The sequence below is a fragment of the Cariama cristata genome, unplaced genomic scaffold, assembly GCF_000690535.1.
Source record: "Cariama cristata isolate BGI_N322 unplaced genomic scaffold, ASM69053v1 scaffold4762, whole genome shotgun sequence".
Lineage (NCBI taxonomy): Eukaryota > Metazoa > Chordata > Aves > Cariamiformes > Cariamidae > Cariama > Cariama cristata.
Genome location: NW_009601983.1, coordinates 52,492 through 69,325, shown reverse-complemented (window position 1 = coordinate 69,325; position 16,834 = coordinate 52,492). Strand labels below are relative to the sequence as shown.

Here is a 16,834-nt window from a genome sequence, read left to right as displayed (position 1 = left end):
AGCAGGAATTCTGTTGCATTTTTCAGCTGAAATGCAGAAAAGATTAAATAACAAAATGGGAAACTAACATAGGTGGAAGGACATGGCAGGCAGGCTTGTCTTAATTTGCTGTGCCCTCTTAAAAAGAAAATAACCTGTGTAAGTGTTGTGCCTACCGGTGAGGGAACGTTATTGCTGTAGTGTAAAAAGCATGCCATCTAATGTTAGATTTCTGTGCAAAAGCAGGGTTAGGGAGTTGAGATGTACAGGATCCTTTTTAACCAAACTTACCTCGGCAACCTGTTGTTGCGTGAACTGTTGCCTCGTTCCTTTACGGGGTTGACTTGGTTGGTTGCTTTTTCACAGACCTCCCCAGTCCTGAGAGACTTCTTGGAAAGGATGTTGACACGGGATCCACTAGAAAGAGCAACGGCACAAGAACTTCTGGATCACCCCTTTTTGCTCCAGACAGGACTTCCAGAGTGCCTGGTCCCCCTTATCCAACAGTACAGAAAGCGTACCTCTACCTGCTGACTTTACATAAGGGGAAATGCTAGGAAAAAGTAATGTTTATTAAAAAAAAAAAAAAAATATCAAGAGACCAGGCAGTCTTGTCCTGTGAATGGTGCTTGGAACTTTTCAGCGATCATTGTAGAGGATGAATGTGAACACTGTCCTTGCATTCTCAGCCTTTTGTTGTTTCTCTTCTGCTGAAGACAATCAATACATACTAGATCCAAATAAGACCAAGTATGTCTCAGAATAAAGCAGGTGCTTCACGGCTTTTGGATCACTTCTTCCGAAGAATGACATTTTAAAGCGGAGTCTGAAGTTGTGTGTCTGAAGTTGCAAGTTTCTGCAAACCTTCGCTGCTGACTACTGAACTAGAACAATATTTCCCAATTAGAAATGTGATCTTTGTTTTCTTAGTTGTACACTGGGGTCTTGAGCTGACTCAAGTGTACATTTTGGGGCAGGGACCCCTTTAAGCTTTCAAACAATGCACAAAGACTTGACAATTTTTTCCTCTGAGACTTTTTCACAGATGATTTTTATTGCCTTCGGTTAAATGTGGACCTAGAAAACTGTACACATGTTCCTAGGGAGCAGATGTGATATGTATATATTTGTTTCTAAATGGCTCTCTTGCATCAACTTGCTTCTCTTTTGCTGAGGAATATGCGTGGTTTAGTGGTCAATCTTGAATCCATTTCATGATCTTAAACTTTTGGAGGGGGGAACCCTTGGATACAGGCCTCAAAACGGACTCTGTGGGGACAGGTGTTCTTGCCACCAGGATCTCGTGGTTGAAAATTCACAATATGCAAGACCTCCAGTGCTGGTTGGAATGGAGAGTCTGTGAAAGCTCGTTCCTGTCTTTGGTTTCCAGACACCTTTCTTTCCAAGTCCTTTCTCCCAACAGAGGCTGAGAAATGCTTCCCCAAGACAAATGTTGGTAGCACTTTGGGGATGCTCTAGGAGACTGAACAAAAAAGTTTCAGCTGTCCTGCATATCCCAGGAAAGATTTTTGTGTTCACCTGAGGTGGTTTGTTGAGCTTCTACCTCCCCTGCTTGCTACTGCAGAACATGGGGAGAAGAGAAGTTTTTGATGTGTGTTTTGGTATTGGTATGCCCTTCCCCACTATCCCTTTGCTGATACATTTGGAAGGTTACTGGTTGTCTAAACAGGTCTTTCAGTCATTTAAAAATAGAGTTAGATATTTTGTATGAATCACTTTCTGATCAGTGAGATAGTCAAGGTAATTGGAGTCTAGGTCAGGATGTAACATTGTACAGTAATGGTGTGTATTGTTGTGAGGTCTGAAGAATATAAACTTACCTGTGGAACCGGGATCCTATTTTGCAACTCCAGATACAAATTTATTGGAATTTAAGTTATTCTTGGGACAGTCCTACGGTCTCAGAAAGTAACCTCATAATTGCATTTTCTTCAGAAGATGTTAATAATCTCTATCCTCCACTATTTACTCCAGTTACAGATCCTGCTTCAAAATTGAAGCCACAGTTGATTACTTGAAGTAATTTGGGATGGAATTCATCTGCACTGATGCCAGCCATCTAAATGGTGGGCACCCAGTCTGCAAAGCATGTAGGTTGGCTCTGTAGACCAAGGAGAGAGGAACATCTCCAGAGGGTGATTCGTCTCCGTTATCTCAGATACCTGCTGAAGGATGAAATCGCCGTCTCGATACCACTCTGTGGCCAGTGGAGGGATCTAGGTGGTTTGCCTGGACTGGATGTCTAAGTTTGGGGCTGATGAAATTGGTTGAAATTAATTCATTTAGCTCCTCCTTAGCTGCACTGGAAAATTTTTGATGTAAAATGTTTCTGTATTCCAGATATACTGCTTTTTTTTATGCAAAAGAGCAGGGCTTTGAAAAGATTTATAATTTGAAACAAACGATCCTGCTTGTCTGTAGTTGTGAATCCTTTGCACTTGTGTTTTAAATTAAAGTAGATCTTGATTTATTCATAAGCCTGTTGCAGTGCTGAGATGCTTTAAAAATATGTCTATAGTTCAGAGATGTAAGGGAAGTGTGAACCTTGAAGTCTGGTCTAACTTATCTATTCTGTGGCTGTGTGGCTTTTAAAACAAGAAGAGACTACAGCAGAAGCCTGGATCCTGAAACAAACATTTCTTGGAGGCAGGGATGAGAGGTTTAACATTTAACACCATTTTATGCATTGGCCCAAGTCTGACTAAACACAGTGAGGGAAAGCCCTTGAAAGACTTCATTCAAGTATCTTATAAAATTTTAAAAACTCATTACCATATTTGTGAAGCACGGGAGAAAGTATCCATCTTCCTGTCCAATATAGAATTAAATATCTGATTCTTGTGTTTCTCTCTTTACAGTTCGTGCATGGCATATTGCCAATTAATTGCTCCATTACTTAGATGAGTGTGGAATCAAATACAAATCTTAAGATAAACCTAGATTAGTTAAAAGATTGAAGCACTGTCTCCAGGGCCAACGGCTCCTTCCCCAAGAACCAGGCAGCCACTCAGGAGAATTACGATGAGCAGAGCAGGTTTGTAATTTGCATTGCAGTAGTATTCAGGAGCGAGATTTCTTGTACGCTAAGTGATATCTAAGTATATAACAAAATGTAGCCTCTTCTCTGAAGAGCTCATAGCCTACTCAGTGGGTAATTATGCTTTGAGATGTTTTCTCTGAATATCTTTTCATGTATGTTTTCAACAAGGTTACGCTGATGTCTCAGGATTTTCTGTTGTTTTGTGTCATGTTTCACCTGAGTCGTTCCCTTTAATTTTTCCTTCCTGTCAGCCTTGCTAGTATTGAGTCTGTTCCACGCTGCCACAGCCCTGGCAATCAGCATACAGGAGGCCTTTGAAGATGGCAGGTTGAATTTATATGAACAATTTACTGAATCAAACGGGGAGTCTGACTGCTGCCGCCTCCCAGTTGCACTTATTTATATATAAGGGTGCCTGTCCTGCTCAAACAGGGCTCTGTGCTATCGAATGCAGCAGCTTATTATCCCATTTATTTCAGAACGGGACAAATCTTTCTCTAGAGGCCCCATTCTTTTAACCAGTGATTACAGAAGGACCCTAGATCAAATGAGGCTCCTGACTCTTAAGATTGTTCAGTCTGGTGAGAAGAATCCCTGTGCTTCCCGCCGTAGCCTGGAGAAAGCATCTTGCTGTACCCTGGGTCCTAGTCTATAAATGGGGGTAATAATGAGGAGTGAATCTTGACCACGTAGGGATACGTTTGGGGCAGGGAGAGTGTCTCTAAAAACACAGTAGCTACTGTGCAGCAATTCCTTCTGTAGTAGCAATGGTCATGTTGGCACCGTATCTTTAGCACAGAGGTAGAAAATAATTTTGGATCATTCAGTACAAATTGAGCCTGAACTGTAGCTCTCAACTGGATATCATTTGTAGGAATATCTAGAGCAACTTGCGGTATGCAGAGTGGCCACTAAATATTTGAAGGCAAAGTTTCCTGTAATTGCAGGGAAGGGAGCAGAGAGAACTGCCAGTACACATGTCCATTCCTCAGTTAAAAACTGAGGCATCGTAGTTGTGCAGACTGGAAGGAAATCAGTTACTGTTGCTTACAAAGGAGAGGATGGCCAGACATTTGTTTGGAGCTGCAAAGAGACATCAAAGGCTTCTAGGTCCCTGACTGCCTAGGGAATGATGACAGAAATAAAGCTAAAGCAATCAGCTACATCCATTTTCTGGCTATTTGCTTCTCAATGTTTGGTTGACAGCATCATATTCATAGGGATCTGCATCTATTCACCACAGCAAACTGATTTGCTTTAGCAATGACCTTCAGGCTTTTACTCGTCTCTGTAAAGTGCTCTGAAAACACAAAGGGCGTGATGATGCCGAAGGTGCTAACGGCAAGCCGGCCTGCTGAGAGGAGCTGTGCTCACCCGAACTTTCCCACTACCACCAGTTCCCGCTGGACAGTGAAGAGGCAGCAGCAGGTTTGGCTTCTCATCTGAAAGTATGTGCCATGTTAGTCTTTTAGGTTGTTTTTTTCTTTTTTTCTTTTTTTCCTACATGTCAGAGCTGAATTCTCATTAGGGAAGCTGCCCGCAAAGGTGTTGGCCAAGAGGTGAGTTCGACTACTGTGTCTTTCGTTGGTAATGCTCTTGTTTTAGAGAGTCCCCGTGCCAATCCTTCAGATATAGTCTCGTGTTTGTATCCCTTGTGGTTGGAGTCCTCCTTCGCTCAGGGACCTCCGTTATTTAATTTTTTAAGAATATAGTACAAAGTTTGGGCTCCTGAAAAGAAGTATTTTGGGCAAGAGAATTTAGTGGTAGAGAATGAGATTTAGAATATACCACATAAAAGCTGAAAATGTGGAAAGAATCTAAGATTGTGCCTAAATCTGCTGCCGTTCAGTGTCTGACCAGGCACTATTGTTGCCTTAATTACCATTGAATTTGGTTTCTGTGTGTAACAACCTCATTACAGAGACCTACCTGATCCAACTACCACATCGCCCTGTGGTCAGTGAGTATCCTACGGTAAGCAAAAACACGGGCAGGGCTGCACAGCTGCACGAAGAGATCTTCAAGGATGTCTGAATTCTGTGGGAAGAAATCGTGCTGGAGAATCAGAAATGGCATTTCTCCTCTGGAGTATGTAAGTAACCAACTGCTGGTGGGACTCTGTGAGCTGTTGTGCTGCTGGAGGGATGCTCGGAATTCACCAGGTGGTGTGTGAAACCTCTACAGTAACATTTGGTTTAGTGCCTCTATTTACTTTGGTCCATTTCTCATCTTCCAGAAATTTCATCACGTTTTGTGTAGAGACAGCATTCTGCCTAGAGGAGCATGGGCACGCCTGGCCCCAGAGGCATGAAGACTGCTGCGCTTCAGTGGGGAAAGGTCTCGATGCAGAATGTCGTCTGTGCTTCATCTGAGACATGGCTTTGCTTACAGTTAGTGATTCTTCCGTATACACTCTGAAAAGTATATTTAGAAGATTTTTTTTAGCACTAAGATGTAATCTGTGTAGAACATTTCACCTGTTTTTCATGAAATTCTGCATAAATCACCTGATAAAGCTCTGCCAGTGCTTTGTTCAGTAACAGAAGGGTTGCACAATAGACACTGTGATGGGGTGTAAGGGTGCGAGTCATCGTGGTGCGTTTTCTTACATCTGTGTCATAGTATGGCTGAGCTATGATTGTTTTTTGAAATGTCCACACCTTTAAAAAAAGCCTCACGAAGAGCATTTTGCTCTGGCATTGTTTCAGCCCTTGCTTTGGCCAACCAATTTGTCATTCGGGGGCTGTCGGGGCACTGATGTTCTGCTTGGGGACGATGGCAGAAAGAGCTGAAAAGGTGAGAAGAGGAGAGTACGGGGTTCAGCCTGCTGCACTGGCCCCGGAATGCTCACAGGCAGTGGGAGAGCCCTCCCCGAGGGCTGCTGCTGAAGAGTTGGCACGAAGCAGCAAGGAGAGGTCTCGAGGCTGGAAAACGAAGCGATCGGGGAATTGCGAGAGGCAGCACTGGGTAAGTTGGCGCGGGCTGAGGGAAGGAGGCCGTAGCGGTGATCTCCCTCGTTACACGGGCTGCAGCTTGCGCTGGTGCCGTAGGGGGGGAGCGGCTTTTGAAGCGAGATTGAATCTGCCCGGCCTGGCTTCGAGTGTTTGTCCTCTCGCATGCGGTATGGCGGAGGAGAGCGCGTCCTTCCCCTTTTTGCTGCAGCTGCCGTTAGGGCTGTCCCTGCGAAACACGTTCTTCTTCAGGTGGTGGTGTCAGGGGAGGAAGGAATGAAAACTTCCACTAACCCAGGCCCTGCTGTTCTGCCCTGGCTTTACGTCTCTGTTACCTGGGTTTACTCTGTTGGGGTCATTCCCTGTAAGGGTTTGAAGGAAAAAAAGTGCTTTGGCAATGTGCGTGGAAAGGGGGGGCCACCCATGTCCGCCTTTTGGTCTGAGCTCGCTGTCTGGGTTCCCTCCAGAGAGAGGCGGGATGAATTGTCCTTTAACGTAACCTCTAAAAAACTTCTCTGGCGGGGTTTTGGGTGGCCGGTACGGACTGGGTGGCTGAGGCTGGTGACAAACCCCCCTTTAGCCAGCACGAGAGCTGTGTTTGGATAAATACCAAACTGTTCGGTCCGTGTTGAGCAACGTACTCCGTGTAATGACACCCAGAGCAGGTGGAAATACAGTTAGAAACAGCTTTTGTTACCAGCAGTCTCGGGCTGTAAAACAGTGAGCGTTGCGGGTTTATGTTTGTGCTGACGGGGAGTTTGTCTGTACTTAAGCTCAGTTCTTTGTTTTCCTGGTTGCATCCCTGTGCGGTTGGATCTAGGGGAGTAAGCGCAGGCACTGTTGCGTGGCTGAGAAATGCAGATTGATGGGTACGGATGTCTGGAGATGACCAGTGCTTAGCAGTGACTGGGGAGCCCCACTCAAGCCAGTGTTCTCCTGGGTGGGTTTTGGTGCGTGTCTCCATTTGCAGTGTCCTCACGGCTGTGGCTCCGCTCTGTGCTCTCACCGGGAAGGCAGCCCCTCCCCTTGTGCTAATCCCATTCCTCCCACCACCCATCACCTCCGTTGTCAGCCCTGGTGTAGAAAGCAGGGGGCTCATGGACAGGGGCTCTGGTTTGGGACTGCCAACGCTGCCCGCTGGTTGAAGAAAAAAAATAGTCAACTGCTTCCTGGCGGCAGTTCTACCTTTGCAGAGATGTTTGCCATCTCTTTCTGAAGGCCCTCAAGCTTCACGGTGTGAGTGAGACTTCAGGGACGGAGGCTGTTCTGTAAACCACCAAAACTGATCCAACTGGAGTAATATTTTACCACTTCCTGAAATAAAGCCTCAGTCCTGGAACAGCAGAGGCAACTGCTCTTAGCAGGAGGAACTGGCCATTAACAACGTGCATCGGTGCCAGAGCTCCACTGTACCCGTGAAGGAGCCCAGCGAGCCATCAGGGCGAGCTGGGAAGGGACCCGAGCCCGAGCCGGTGGTGTGGTACCCTGGCGTTGCCTGGCCGGAGTTTTGTGACTCTTGCTGCCCACAGCAGGAGGCGTTCCGCACTGGGCCCGGCCTGTCCTGGGAGAGGCTTCTGCCGGCGGTCAGAGCCAGCGAGTGACCACGGGGTTGTGCTGGGAGTGCGTGAGGGGCGAGCGTTGCGGTGGGGCGGGAGAGAACCAGCTCCAAGTGCAAGACTCGGCGTTGCTGTCCTGGCGTGTCTGTGAAGGGCCCTTCTGCCTCTCGGCAGTGCCTTGGCGGGTCTGAACGGGGACAGAACCAACGTGAGGGGTGCGAACTCACCAGAACAGTTTTGACTCCTGTTGAAGTGCTCTTCTGACCTGTGCTTGGGAGGAGGAGGAGGAGGAGGAAGCAGTCACTGTATTAGAGTGAGGCAAGGGGGATCAGGAGCAGTATTTGGACTGTGAGTAACTCGCTTTGCTGGCTTTGGTTATTAAGTACAATAAGGAATAGAATGAACTCACGCAGAGGAGAACGTGTCTGAGAGGGATATTATGTTTTAAAACAAAACCCCCCTCACTGCATATTTAGTCACTGCAGCAGTTGAATTTGAGAACTGTGAGCACAAATGGCAGAAAACTCTGGCCATATGCGTACATTACTGTGAGTAACTCGCTTTGCTGGCTTTGGTTATTAAGTACAATAAGGAATAGAATGAACTCACGCAGAGGAGAACGTGTCTGAGAGGGATATTATGTTTTAAAACAAAACCCCCCTCACTGCATATTTAGTCACTGCAGCAGTTGAATTTGAGAACTGTGAGCACAAATGGCAGAAAACTCTGGCCATATGCGTACATTTGGGACTTGCTCCCGTATCCACTAACTGCAATTAAAAAACAGGTGATCCAATTTTTTTAAGAAATGCAATGTTTTATTATTTTTTTTTTAGAAAATAAATAAGTCAGACATTTACAATACCTAATTCCAGTGTTATGTTAACACCACAGGGGAGGTATGGTCTCTTGTTGGATGTCAGACCAGGCTTGGAACATCTTCTCTCTCACACACCCCTACTTGAGCTGTTTGGTTTGATAGCAGCACTTCATGATGCGTTTATCGGGGCAGTTCCTAGGTGTGCCTGTGCTCATGTAACAACCGCTGCGCGCTGTAGGTTTGCTGTGGCTGAGCTCACTTTCCCAGAAATACAGAACCCTGAAGAACAAGTCAAGGGGGAGTGGGGCCCTTTATTAGGTTACACCGCAGCATGGCACTTAAAATTTGGGGGAAAGAGAGCACCCAGGAGAGAGAGTGCGGGGAGGGGGTAAGCTGCAATGCTGGTAATGCACATTGCCACAGGAGGAAATGCTGGGTTACGTTGTGTGGAGACCAACGTACTGAAAACTGTCCTCTAACTGGGGGGACACACACACCAATTAAAAAGCCAACACTGGTTGTGCAAGGAAGTGCTGTGCTGACAAAAATGGTGCGAGGTTCTATCAAACTGACCTTTCCTCCTAGAAACGGCGGCTGTGTCTACAGTAGCAGGTCGTGCTGCCAGACGGAATGGCACCTCGGAGGACACAGGCTTTATTCTGGGCTGGCTCTCAGCTGGTAGGAGCATATTAGGTGGGGGGCTACTGGAGAGTGTCTCTCCGTGAAATTTTGTTCAAAGGGCTCTAGCTCTGAGACCCCTCTGATGTGAAGAGATGCATGTGACAAATGATGAGGAACTTACTCTAAAAACTGAAGTCTGAATGCAGACTAAAATATTACTGTAGGTACTGCTGTGAATGCCAACAACTAGCTTGTCTTCAGCCACAGGCCCTTCGGTGCTGCTTAAATACCTTAGTGCTAAGGCTGTGGAAGACAAAGACAGCGAAGCACGCTCTGAAGCGTGACCGCTTCAGACTCCTTCCAAAATCTAGGAGAACAAAGTAGTAAATTCCTGAAGTGTTTCAGGAGTGTCCCAGAGTGGAGAGGGATCGTGGTTTGTCAAGCTGGTCTTTAACTTCACTATATACCTCCATAAACCTTGAAGCGGAACAGCGAGTAAGGGAACCATCTCTCACAACATGCTTTCTTCAATCTCAACATCTGTTTCAGCTCCTGGGGGCTCAGGCGTGGCTATTGTAAGCCTTGACACCTCTGCCACTGGCATCTTCTCTTCCAATTGTTCTGTAGAGCCTTGTTCTCCCCCAGGAAGGCTCTGCACTGCTTCCTTCTGAGTCTCTGACTCTCCAGGAAATCCTGCTTTCACATAGTTCCTCACCATCTCCTGCACCTCCATATTCAGATTTTTCAATTTCTCCTCATACTCCGCCAGTGCTTCCTGCTGGAGCTGCAAACAAGGACCAAACATCATTCTCCAAACACTGAAGCCAAGCAGATGTCAGGCTGAGAACCTGCTCTGAGACACCAATATGATGAGGTGTTAGCACTTCACAATTTTGGTCCCAACCCTCTACTGAATGACTTTTCTCCATCCCCCAGGCAATCTTTGGCTTCCCTGAAGATGAAAGCGGGGAGGATTGCTGATTTACAGTAGTCCGAGTTGCACGTTTGCTGCATGTCAACACTGAAACAACATGAATGCCTTTTGTGTGTTTTGAGGGTTTGAGGAGCTCAGGGATGAGACTCATGTGCTCTAAAGCTGCATTTCCATCACACTTTAAATTTAGGATGTTTTTGTGTGGTTAGATGAATGCCAGTGCTGGCACAGAGAGTGTAGGAGTGCAGCACCTCTGACTTAGATCTGAGTAGGCTCCTGTAGAACCACCTGCTAAGTCATTCATTTCCTCAGCGTGCTGAGGAGTGGGTGGCTGAAGCGTGTGTGTGGAGGATGAATGTGGCAGTAATTAAAGAATGTGCAAGGAAGACTGATCCCCTCTAGTATTTTGGATTTACTGTACTGAGTAACAGTAGTGACCCGAGCTTCATCCTTGCCTTTACCTGGCTTGCTTTCTCCTTGATTGTTCTCAGATTATCTGCCTGCTTCTCTTCCAGTTTCTGCTGATACCTGGCTGTCTTTTCTGTCACCTTTAAAAAGAACAAATTAAAAAAAAACCACTCAAATTTAAGTATTTATAAACAAATACTTTAGCCATCCCAAGCTTCTAACAGCAAGACACAGTTATAGAGCACATGCCACAGTATCCCTCGCATTCCCAGTTCTGCACAATTTCTGCTGGCTCCAAGTTACTTGTGTAGTACTCAAGACTCAGAACTCCAGCGCTAGGGAAGCATTGCAGGAGCGTGCACTTGTGTGAGCGTGGGGACACACGGGGACACACCGCCCCCCGCCTCTCTGAAGGGCAAAGATGAGACCCTTAGGGCCTCCTCCCCTTCTGCAAAATTTTGCACACTACTAAGTAGATGTGGGGTTACACTGCTCATTAATTGTGCATCAAAAATACTCCTGAATTAGAAATGCAAAATACCCTGGACAGCTGTGCTTGCATTGCATCTCTGACCAGGCGGGAGGGCCAACGAGACCCTTATGGACCTGCGGTATTTTAGTAAGGGTAGTAGCTGTCTCCAGCTGCACTTTGGCTGTCTGAATTACACACTGAGTCCTCGATGCAGTAGCGATTTAATGGGATTTAAATCCCTCAGAGAAGTCGCACTCTGTCTGCGAGCCATGCTGATGAATGTACACGAGACATCCTGACTTTTTGCAGAAAACAGAGCTGCTGTGGCAGACTGTCACAGGAGAACTTACCAGTTTGATTGTTTGCACCACTTCCTGAATGTGAGTGTTATTAATTTCTTTCTTCAACCTTTAAAGAAAGGAAATGTATAAAAACCTATAATCCATCTGTTAGCTTTCTATAGAACCTGTTTATCAATACTGATAAAGTGCCATACAGTAAGACAGGACTGCCAGTGCCCACACGGAAAGACAGGTGTGTGACATTCTCACAGCGTCCTCCCACACTGAGACGTTGCTGTGATTTTAGGAAAGGCAAATAAAGCACCATTCAAATTTGACTGAGACATAAGCCAAATAATTGGATGCAAAATTCTATTTTTTCAGCTTGACAGACAGCAAAAGGACCTTGCTGTGAGCCAGAAGTGAAGGAGGTAGCGTACTCTCTTCTGTACCTCAAACACGTGACGCTGTTACAACTGATTTGTATGGCGCCGTACTTGAACGCACAGGCTCAGCAGCAGAGTATTATTTTTATAACAATAAATGGGAAGGAAGGCTGCAGCCATCATATGCCCAGACACAGCCTCTTAACTGAGAGGGCTGCTGAAACGGATTACAAACAGATCCTAGAGAGGCTGGAGATCTGCCTTTGGTTCTCGGGAGAGAGAAATACCCGCCAAGGCCTGAGGGGAAGCAGGAAGTATTTGGAAGTGCTCTTCGGCTTCAGCTGAAGAGACTGGAAGGTGCAGCGCCACTTCAGCTGAAAGCTTACGTGTCATGTAAGAGAGCGAGAGATGGCTGCATGGGAGGCTTGTCTTCAAGGTACAACCTCTCCATCTGTAATGGTCTCCCCCTGCATTCCCCCATGAGCTCCTACTCCCCGCGGGGGGGGCAAGGGGCATTTCTAAGGCACTCCTTCTCTCAGGCTATTTAGCAGTCCAGTAAGTGAAACCAATTTTGCTGACTGCCTTACACAAAAGAAATGAAGCCTACGGAGAAAGCTCTGGAAGCCACTGTCAGCAGTGATTGCAGGAATGATGTTATCGCTGCAGCTAGGGAGCAGATGTTTGGCGTCACTGTGTGTGTGCCTGTGTACTGGAATGCAATGGAGAAAAAGTGCTAAGCCAGGAGTGAGGGCAGTCCAGCACACCTTCCCTCACCCCTTCGGCTCTGCCACCGCCTGTCTGGCTGCTTCAAAAAGCCCCCCTGATGGTGACCGACTGTGGTGTAGTGCTGGTCCCTGCCTGGAGCAGGACAGCTAGTGTTCTGTGTAGACAAAGCCCAGTAACATCTACCCCAGTACCTCTCCTGAGCAGCCTTGTCACTGGTATTCCTCATCATGGTTTGGATTCGGTCCACTCTCTTTGCCTCTAGCTTCTTCTTAATGTCTTTAATGTTGCTGTGGAGAGAAAAGAGTGCTGTGAGAGACAGGACTGCTTACAAACCCCAGAGACTGAAGCAGCCTTCCACATTTGCTCTCTGGAGGAGTGCTCTACTGTCCCAAAAAGCAAAGTTTGAGTGATTGTGCAGCAGAAAGCCCTACGTCTTAAGAGTATTTTAAGTCCTGTAACTTTTTTTAAAGGGAGTCATAACAAAGGGACAGCAGAAAACACGTGTTATAGAATTAGGTGGTATTGTACACCTACATTGGGTTCATCTGGAACAGCAGGAGACTTGCTGACAGTACTTACACTGCTAAATTGAAAAACAAAAAAAAAGGAAAAAGAAAAAGAAAAAAATGAAGGAACTAGATGTCTATAAAGTAGACCTAAAAAGAAGACCTGAGGCAAGCAGAAAGGTGCATAAACTATGGGATGTGACTTGCAAAGCAGAAACCATAAACACTTAAAAGGCATTTGATCAACCAGTAGGAAAGATGAAGAGAACAAAACCCAGAAAACCTAAGATCTGTGCCCAAGGCATATGTGGCCATCAGAAATGCTAACTGCAGGCCAGAGAACGTGACCAGCCAGACGGAGGAAGGCGTTAGCGTCAGGGCCTAAGAGGCTGCTGACAGACACACCACCAGTACCTCGTCTTGGCCATCCACCTACCAAATGATTACAAGAGGAGAGCTGCTAAGGGGGACAGAAGAGTAGCCGCCGGATTGTGGCCCGTCGGTCTGGTGTCCTGCCGCCAATGGCAGAAGGAGCGGATGATTAGGAGAAGTGTAAGAAAGAGAACAAGTGTAGGGTAATTTTCCCCCCCCTCCACCTTCCCAGTTTCCAGTCTATCCTCCAGCTTCTATACATTTATCTCCTATGAATGTCTCTCACACCTTGGAGTTCAGCTCTACTTTTGGACTTCATAGCTCCTTGCCCTTAGAGGAAAAGAACTTAATTTGTATGCTGTGTGACAGAAGTACTCCCTGAGAACTTCACTGGGTGCCCCACATTTCTTCTCTTATGAGAAACAGTGAGTAATCACTTCCCTATTCTTCTTCTCCATACCATTCATGATTTTACACACTTCTGTCACATCCCCCTCAATCATCTGTTCTCCAAGCTGAGTCCTATTTAATTTCTTTTTGTGCAAAAATTACTCCTCACTGCTGACTGTCCTTGCCACCCCCTTCTTGCTCTTTCAAAGCTTTTTGTTCAAGATGGCATACTGAAAAGGGGACTGCACTGTGGAGATAGATCTAGTGGCATAATGCTGACTTTGAATCTCTTTTTTTTTTTTTCCATACAATGCCAAAAATTCTATTTGCCACTTTGGCCACTGCAGGGCTGTGAACCATGAGCCGGTTGAGAGAGGTACCCACAGCAGCTGAAGAGCTCTTTCCTGAGTGACAGTAGCTCACCCCTGTGTACAGTTGAGCTATGGTTAGTTTTATTCCATTCACATTAGTTTGTATTTATTCGTACTGAATTTAACGGCCATTTTATTGCCTGTTGCTCAAGATCTTTAAATCTTTCTGGAGCTCCTCCCAGTCAGCTGTAGATGTGACTGTACTAAATGATGATATGTTGTTAGCAAACCATTACCTAGCTACTCAACCTGGTTTTCTTAGTCTTGTCTGAATATAGCTGAGAGAAACAGAGAATCTGTCTTGATGGAGGACATGAAAAGAGGAAGTTTTGCCTGACTTAGCAATGAAAGGCTGAGAGAGGATTTAATGGGAAGGAGAAACAAGTGAGGATTATAGCTTCAGGACAGAGTTGCTGCAAGAACAAATGGATAAATGCCTGCCTAGACATTGATGAATTGACTCTGCCAGTTTATTTATTTAAGTACTGGAGCCAAGATGCTTGATTCATTTAGGAGACTGAGCTGATCAGTCCCTGGAAGGGATTATATGTGATGTACTGACTACAGCAGATAGAGGTGACATCCAGTGACCAGCAGTCTTCTTTCCTATCTTTCTGAATTAGTCAATCAAGGCTGCTTACTGCAGCTTGAACGCCAGCACCCTGTTTGGTGCCCCGTGGCAGGAACGCTGTTCTGGAGATCAGAAGACAAGGGCTGTCTTCCCACCACTGCCACTGCATAACTGCGTGAGACCCTGCGTCACATCGCTGTGCCTCAGTTTCTCACCAAAGTAAAGGAAATGTTTCTCTTCCCCTGTATTCACTCACTGTCTGTAGTACAGCGCTTTGAGATCTAGCAGAAAAGTGCTACCCCAGCTAAGAGCTATGCATTATTACTTTGTTATTCAAACACTAAGTTTACCTTTCTGATGATTCCTTCAGTGCCTTCAGCTCAGCTGTCTGCTTCTCTCTGGCTATTTCTGTTATCTTGGTAACTTGCTGTTCAAGGGATGAAAACAAGATCAAAACCAAACCAAACCACAATGAGACAGAGCACACCATCCATAGCTAATTACCACCAGGCTGAGCGTTGCCCGCTGATGCACTGAATTGCAGGGACCAGCTCATCCGTGAGGGTTTGTATAGGTTAGACCAGCCAGTCTTGTAGGCAGCTTGCAAGGTACTTTTCAAGCCAAAGTGCACCAGGCAACCTGAGATTTAAGACATATGATGCAAACTCCTTTGGAAAATAATGATAGGAAAAGGCCTCCAAATGCTGGAATCATCCCCCTTTCATTGGAACAGATGGCATATGCCATATTTATTGCCACCATCGCGTGGACCGCACTTTGTCTCCAGGCATTACTGTGTCTCTTGTTGGCGTTTGCTTAAGGTGGGGAGTCACTGACACACTTGCAGGGCTCACTGGTGACACCTTATGTGGACACTTACTTTGACTTCTACTAAGTCAAACAGCAAAACACTTTCTAAATTTCAAGAGGAATGAGACCCAGCCCTGCTGTCAGTGCTAAGGGCTGGCCCGAGGAGTACTGTCCCTCACAAGGCTTTCATTTTATTGGCACAGATGCGGCAATGGCAAGCACCAAATGTGTTGGTGGGGCCGCTCTGTTCCCACACATCATCTGTCCTGGTGGAATGACAGTGGTGAGCATGCTTGCCCCTACCGTGTGTCTCTAGTGCTGTGATGGTTGCCACTGGTGAGCCTGCAGGGCTCCGACATACCTGTGTGTCACCCTCGCGCTGATGGTACAGCATCAGGCAGGGAGCCGTGAGAAGTGGGGTACAGCCTCATGTTCCCATGCTCCTACAGAGCCGGCGCCTGGCAGGGTCTGAAGCCAGGAGATGCCACGTTAACACCATAGAGTTTAAGCAGATGGGGCCTGATGTGCTCCACGGCAGTGCTTCTCAATGTTTTTTTTCAAATTGCAGACCTATAAAATGTTTCTGCTGGATTTTTATGGCTTCTAACAAATAAGTATCACTGCCTACATTCTCCACTATCTTGCATGGACCTGACAATTGTTCTGAGGGGCGTTTTCTGCCCTGTGGCCACATTTCCAAGCTCACAGTTTAGTGGAGAACTTGGTTTTCCAGGCTGCCCTTGCAGGCGCTCTCCTAGGCTACATTTTCTGTTGACACTTGCAGTCCTTACCTCTGTGGCATGCTGCTCCTTCTTTCTTCGAATCCCCTCGTGGTGTTCCTCCCCCAGGTGGATGAGGTCCATCTCCAGCCTCTCTCTCAGTTCCAAAACTCGGCTATCAATGCTTTCTGCCATTTCTACAGGATTTGCACATGTACCAACGTCACCTGTTGTCAAACTCCTGCAGAACAGATATGGCAGCTGTGCTGCTTCTAGAGATGCCAATACAATCCTGACCTTCCTACCCACCCCGCAGTGGGAACAGCCAACAGGCTATAAACCCAGGGAGATGTGGATGCCCACACCACTCCATGCTTCCTTCAGAGAAGGGGAGCCCATGTTTCTCTTGGGGATCCCTCTGCTTTGGCATGGGGAAGTGACTCACAGGCCAGGCCCTGCTGGAGACCCTGTGCTGTATTTACCTCTTCTTCTGGGTTTTCCTAGTGTGTATCATCTTTTTCTTCCCTCCATAGCAGACAGGCTCCGAAAAGAGTATGGAATATTTCTGCAGCAGCTCCTCCCTCCGTTTACTTCCCTTCCGCTCCAGCTCCCTCAGTTCTTTCTCCTGCTTCTTCAGCAGCTTCAGAAAGAGCTTCATCTGCTGCAGTTCTGCAAGGCTGGCTGTCTGCGGCTCTAAAATACAAAATAGAGAGGCTGTTTTCTCTCACACAGCATTTCTTAACCAGCTGTGATGCCTTTGGGGTCAGACAGGTTTTTTTCAGCACTGCTTTCATTCAGCTTTTCCTCCCTCTTTCCAGCATTACATGCAGCTCAGTTCAGTGTCTCGTGGATGCGTGGCACGGGGATGGCCAGAATTGCTGTCTTTTGGTATTTTGGCCA

General features: G+C 46.5%; 2 protein-coding genes across 3 annotated transcripts in view; one reads left to right on the top strand and one right to left on the bottom strand.

Moving 5' to 3' along the window:
* The window catches only part of PAK6 (p21 protein (Cdc42/Rac)-activated kinase 6), a 15,678-nt gene extending 15,165 nt beyond the window's left edge, over positions 1–513 (top strand). For both annotated transcript variants that reach the window (XM_009710650.1, XM_009710649.1), the window contains one exon: positions 346–513. In XM_009710650.1, the coding sequence (XP_009708952.1) occupies positions 346–513 (168 nt within the window). The remainder of the gene's footprint in view (positions 1–345) is intronic.
* Positions 514–9,499: 8,986 nt separating this feature from the next.
* Positions 9,500–16,834, bottom strand: part of PLCB2 (phospholipase C, beta 2) — a 45,000-nt gene continuing 37,665 nt past the window's right edge. Inside the window, exons 26-32 of the mRNA XM_009710648.1 lie at positions 16,417–16,627; positions 16,007–16,175; positions 14,756–14,832; positions 12,387–12,482; positions 11,153–11,210; positions 10,384–10,470; positions 9,500–9,772 (exon numbers count right to left, since the gene is read on the bottom strand). Of these exons, the coding sequence (XP_009708950.1) occupies positions 9,500–9,772; positions 10,384–10,470; positions 11,153–11,210; positions 12,387–12,482; positions 14,756–14,832; positions 16,007–16,175; positions 16,417–16,627 (971 nt within the window). The remainder of the gene's footprint in view (positions 9,773–10,383; positions 10,471–11,152; positions 11,211–12,386; positions 12,483–14,755; positions 14,833–16,006; positions 16,176–16,416; positions 16,628–16,834) is intronic.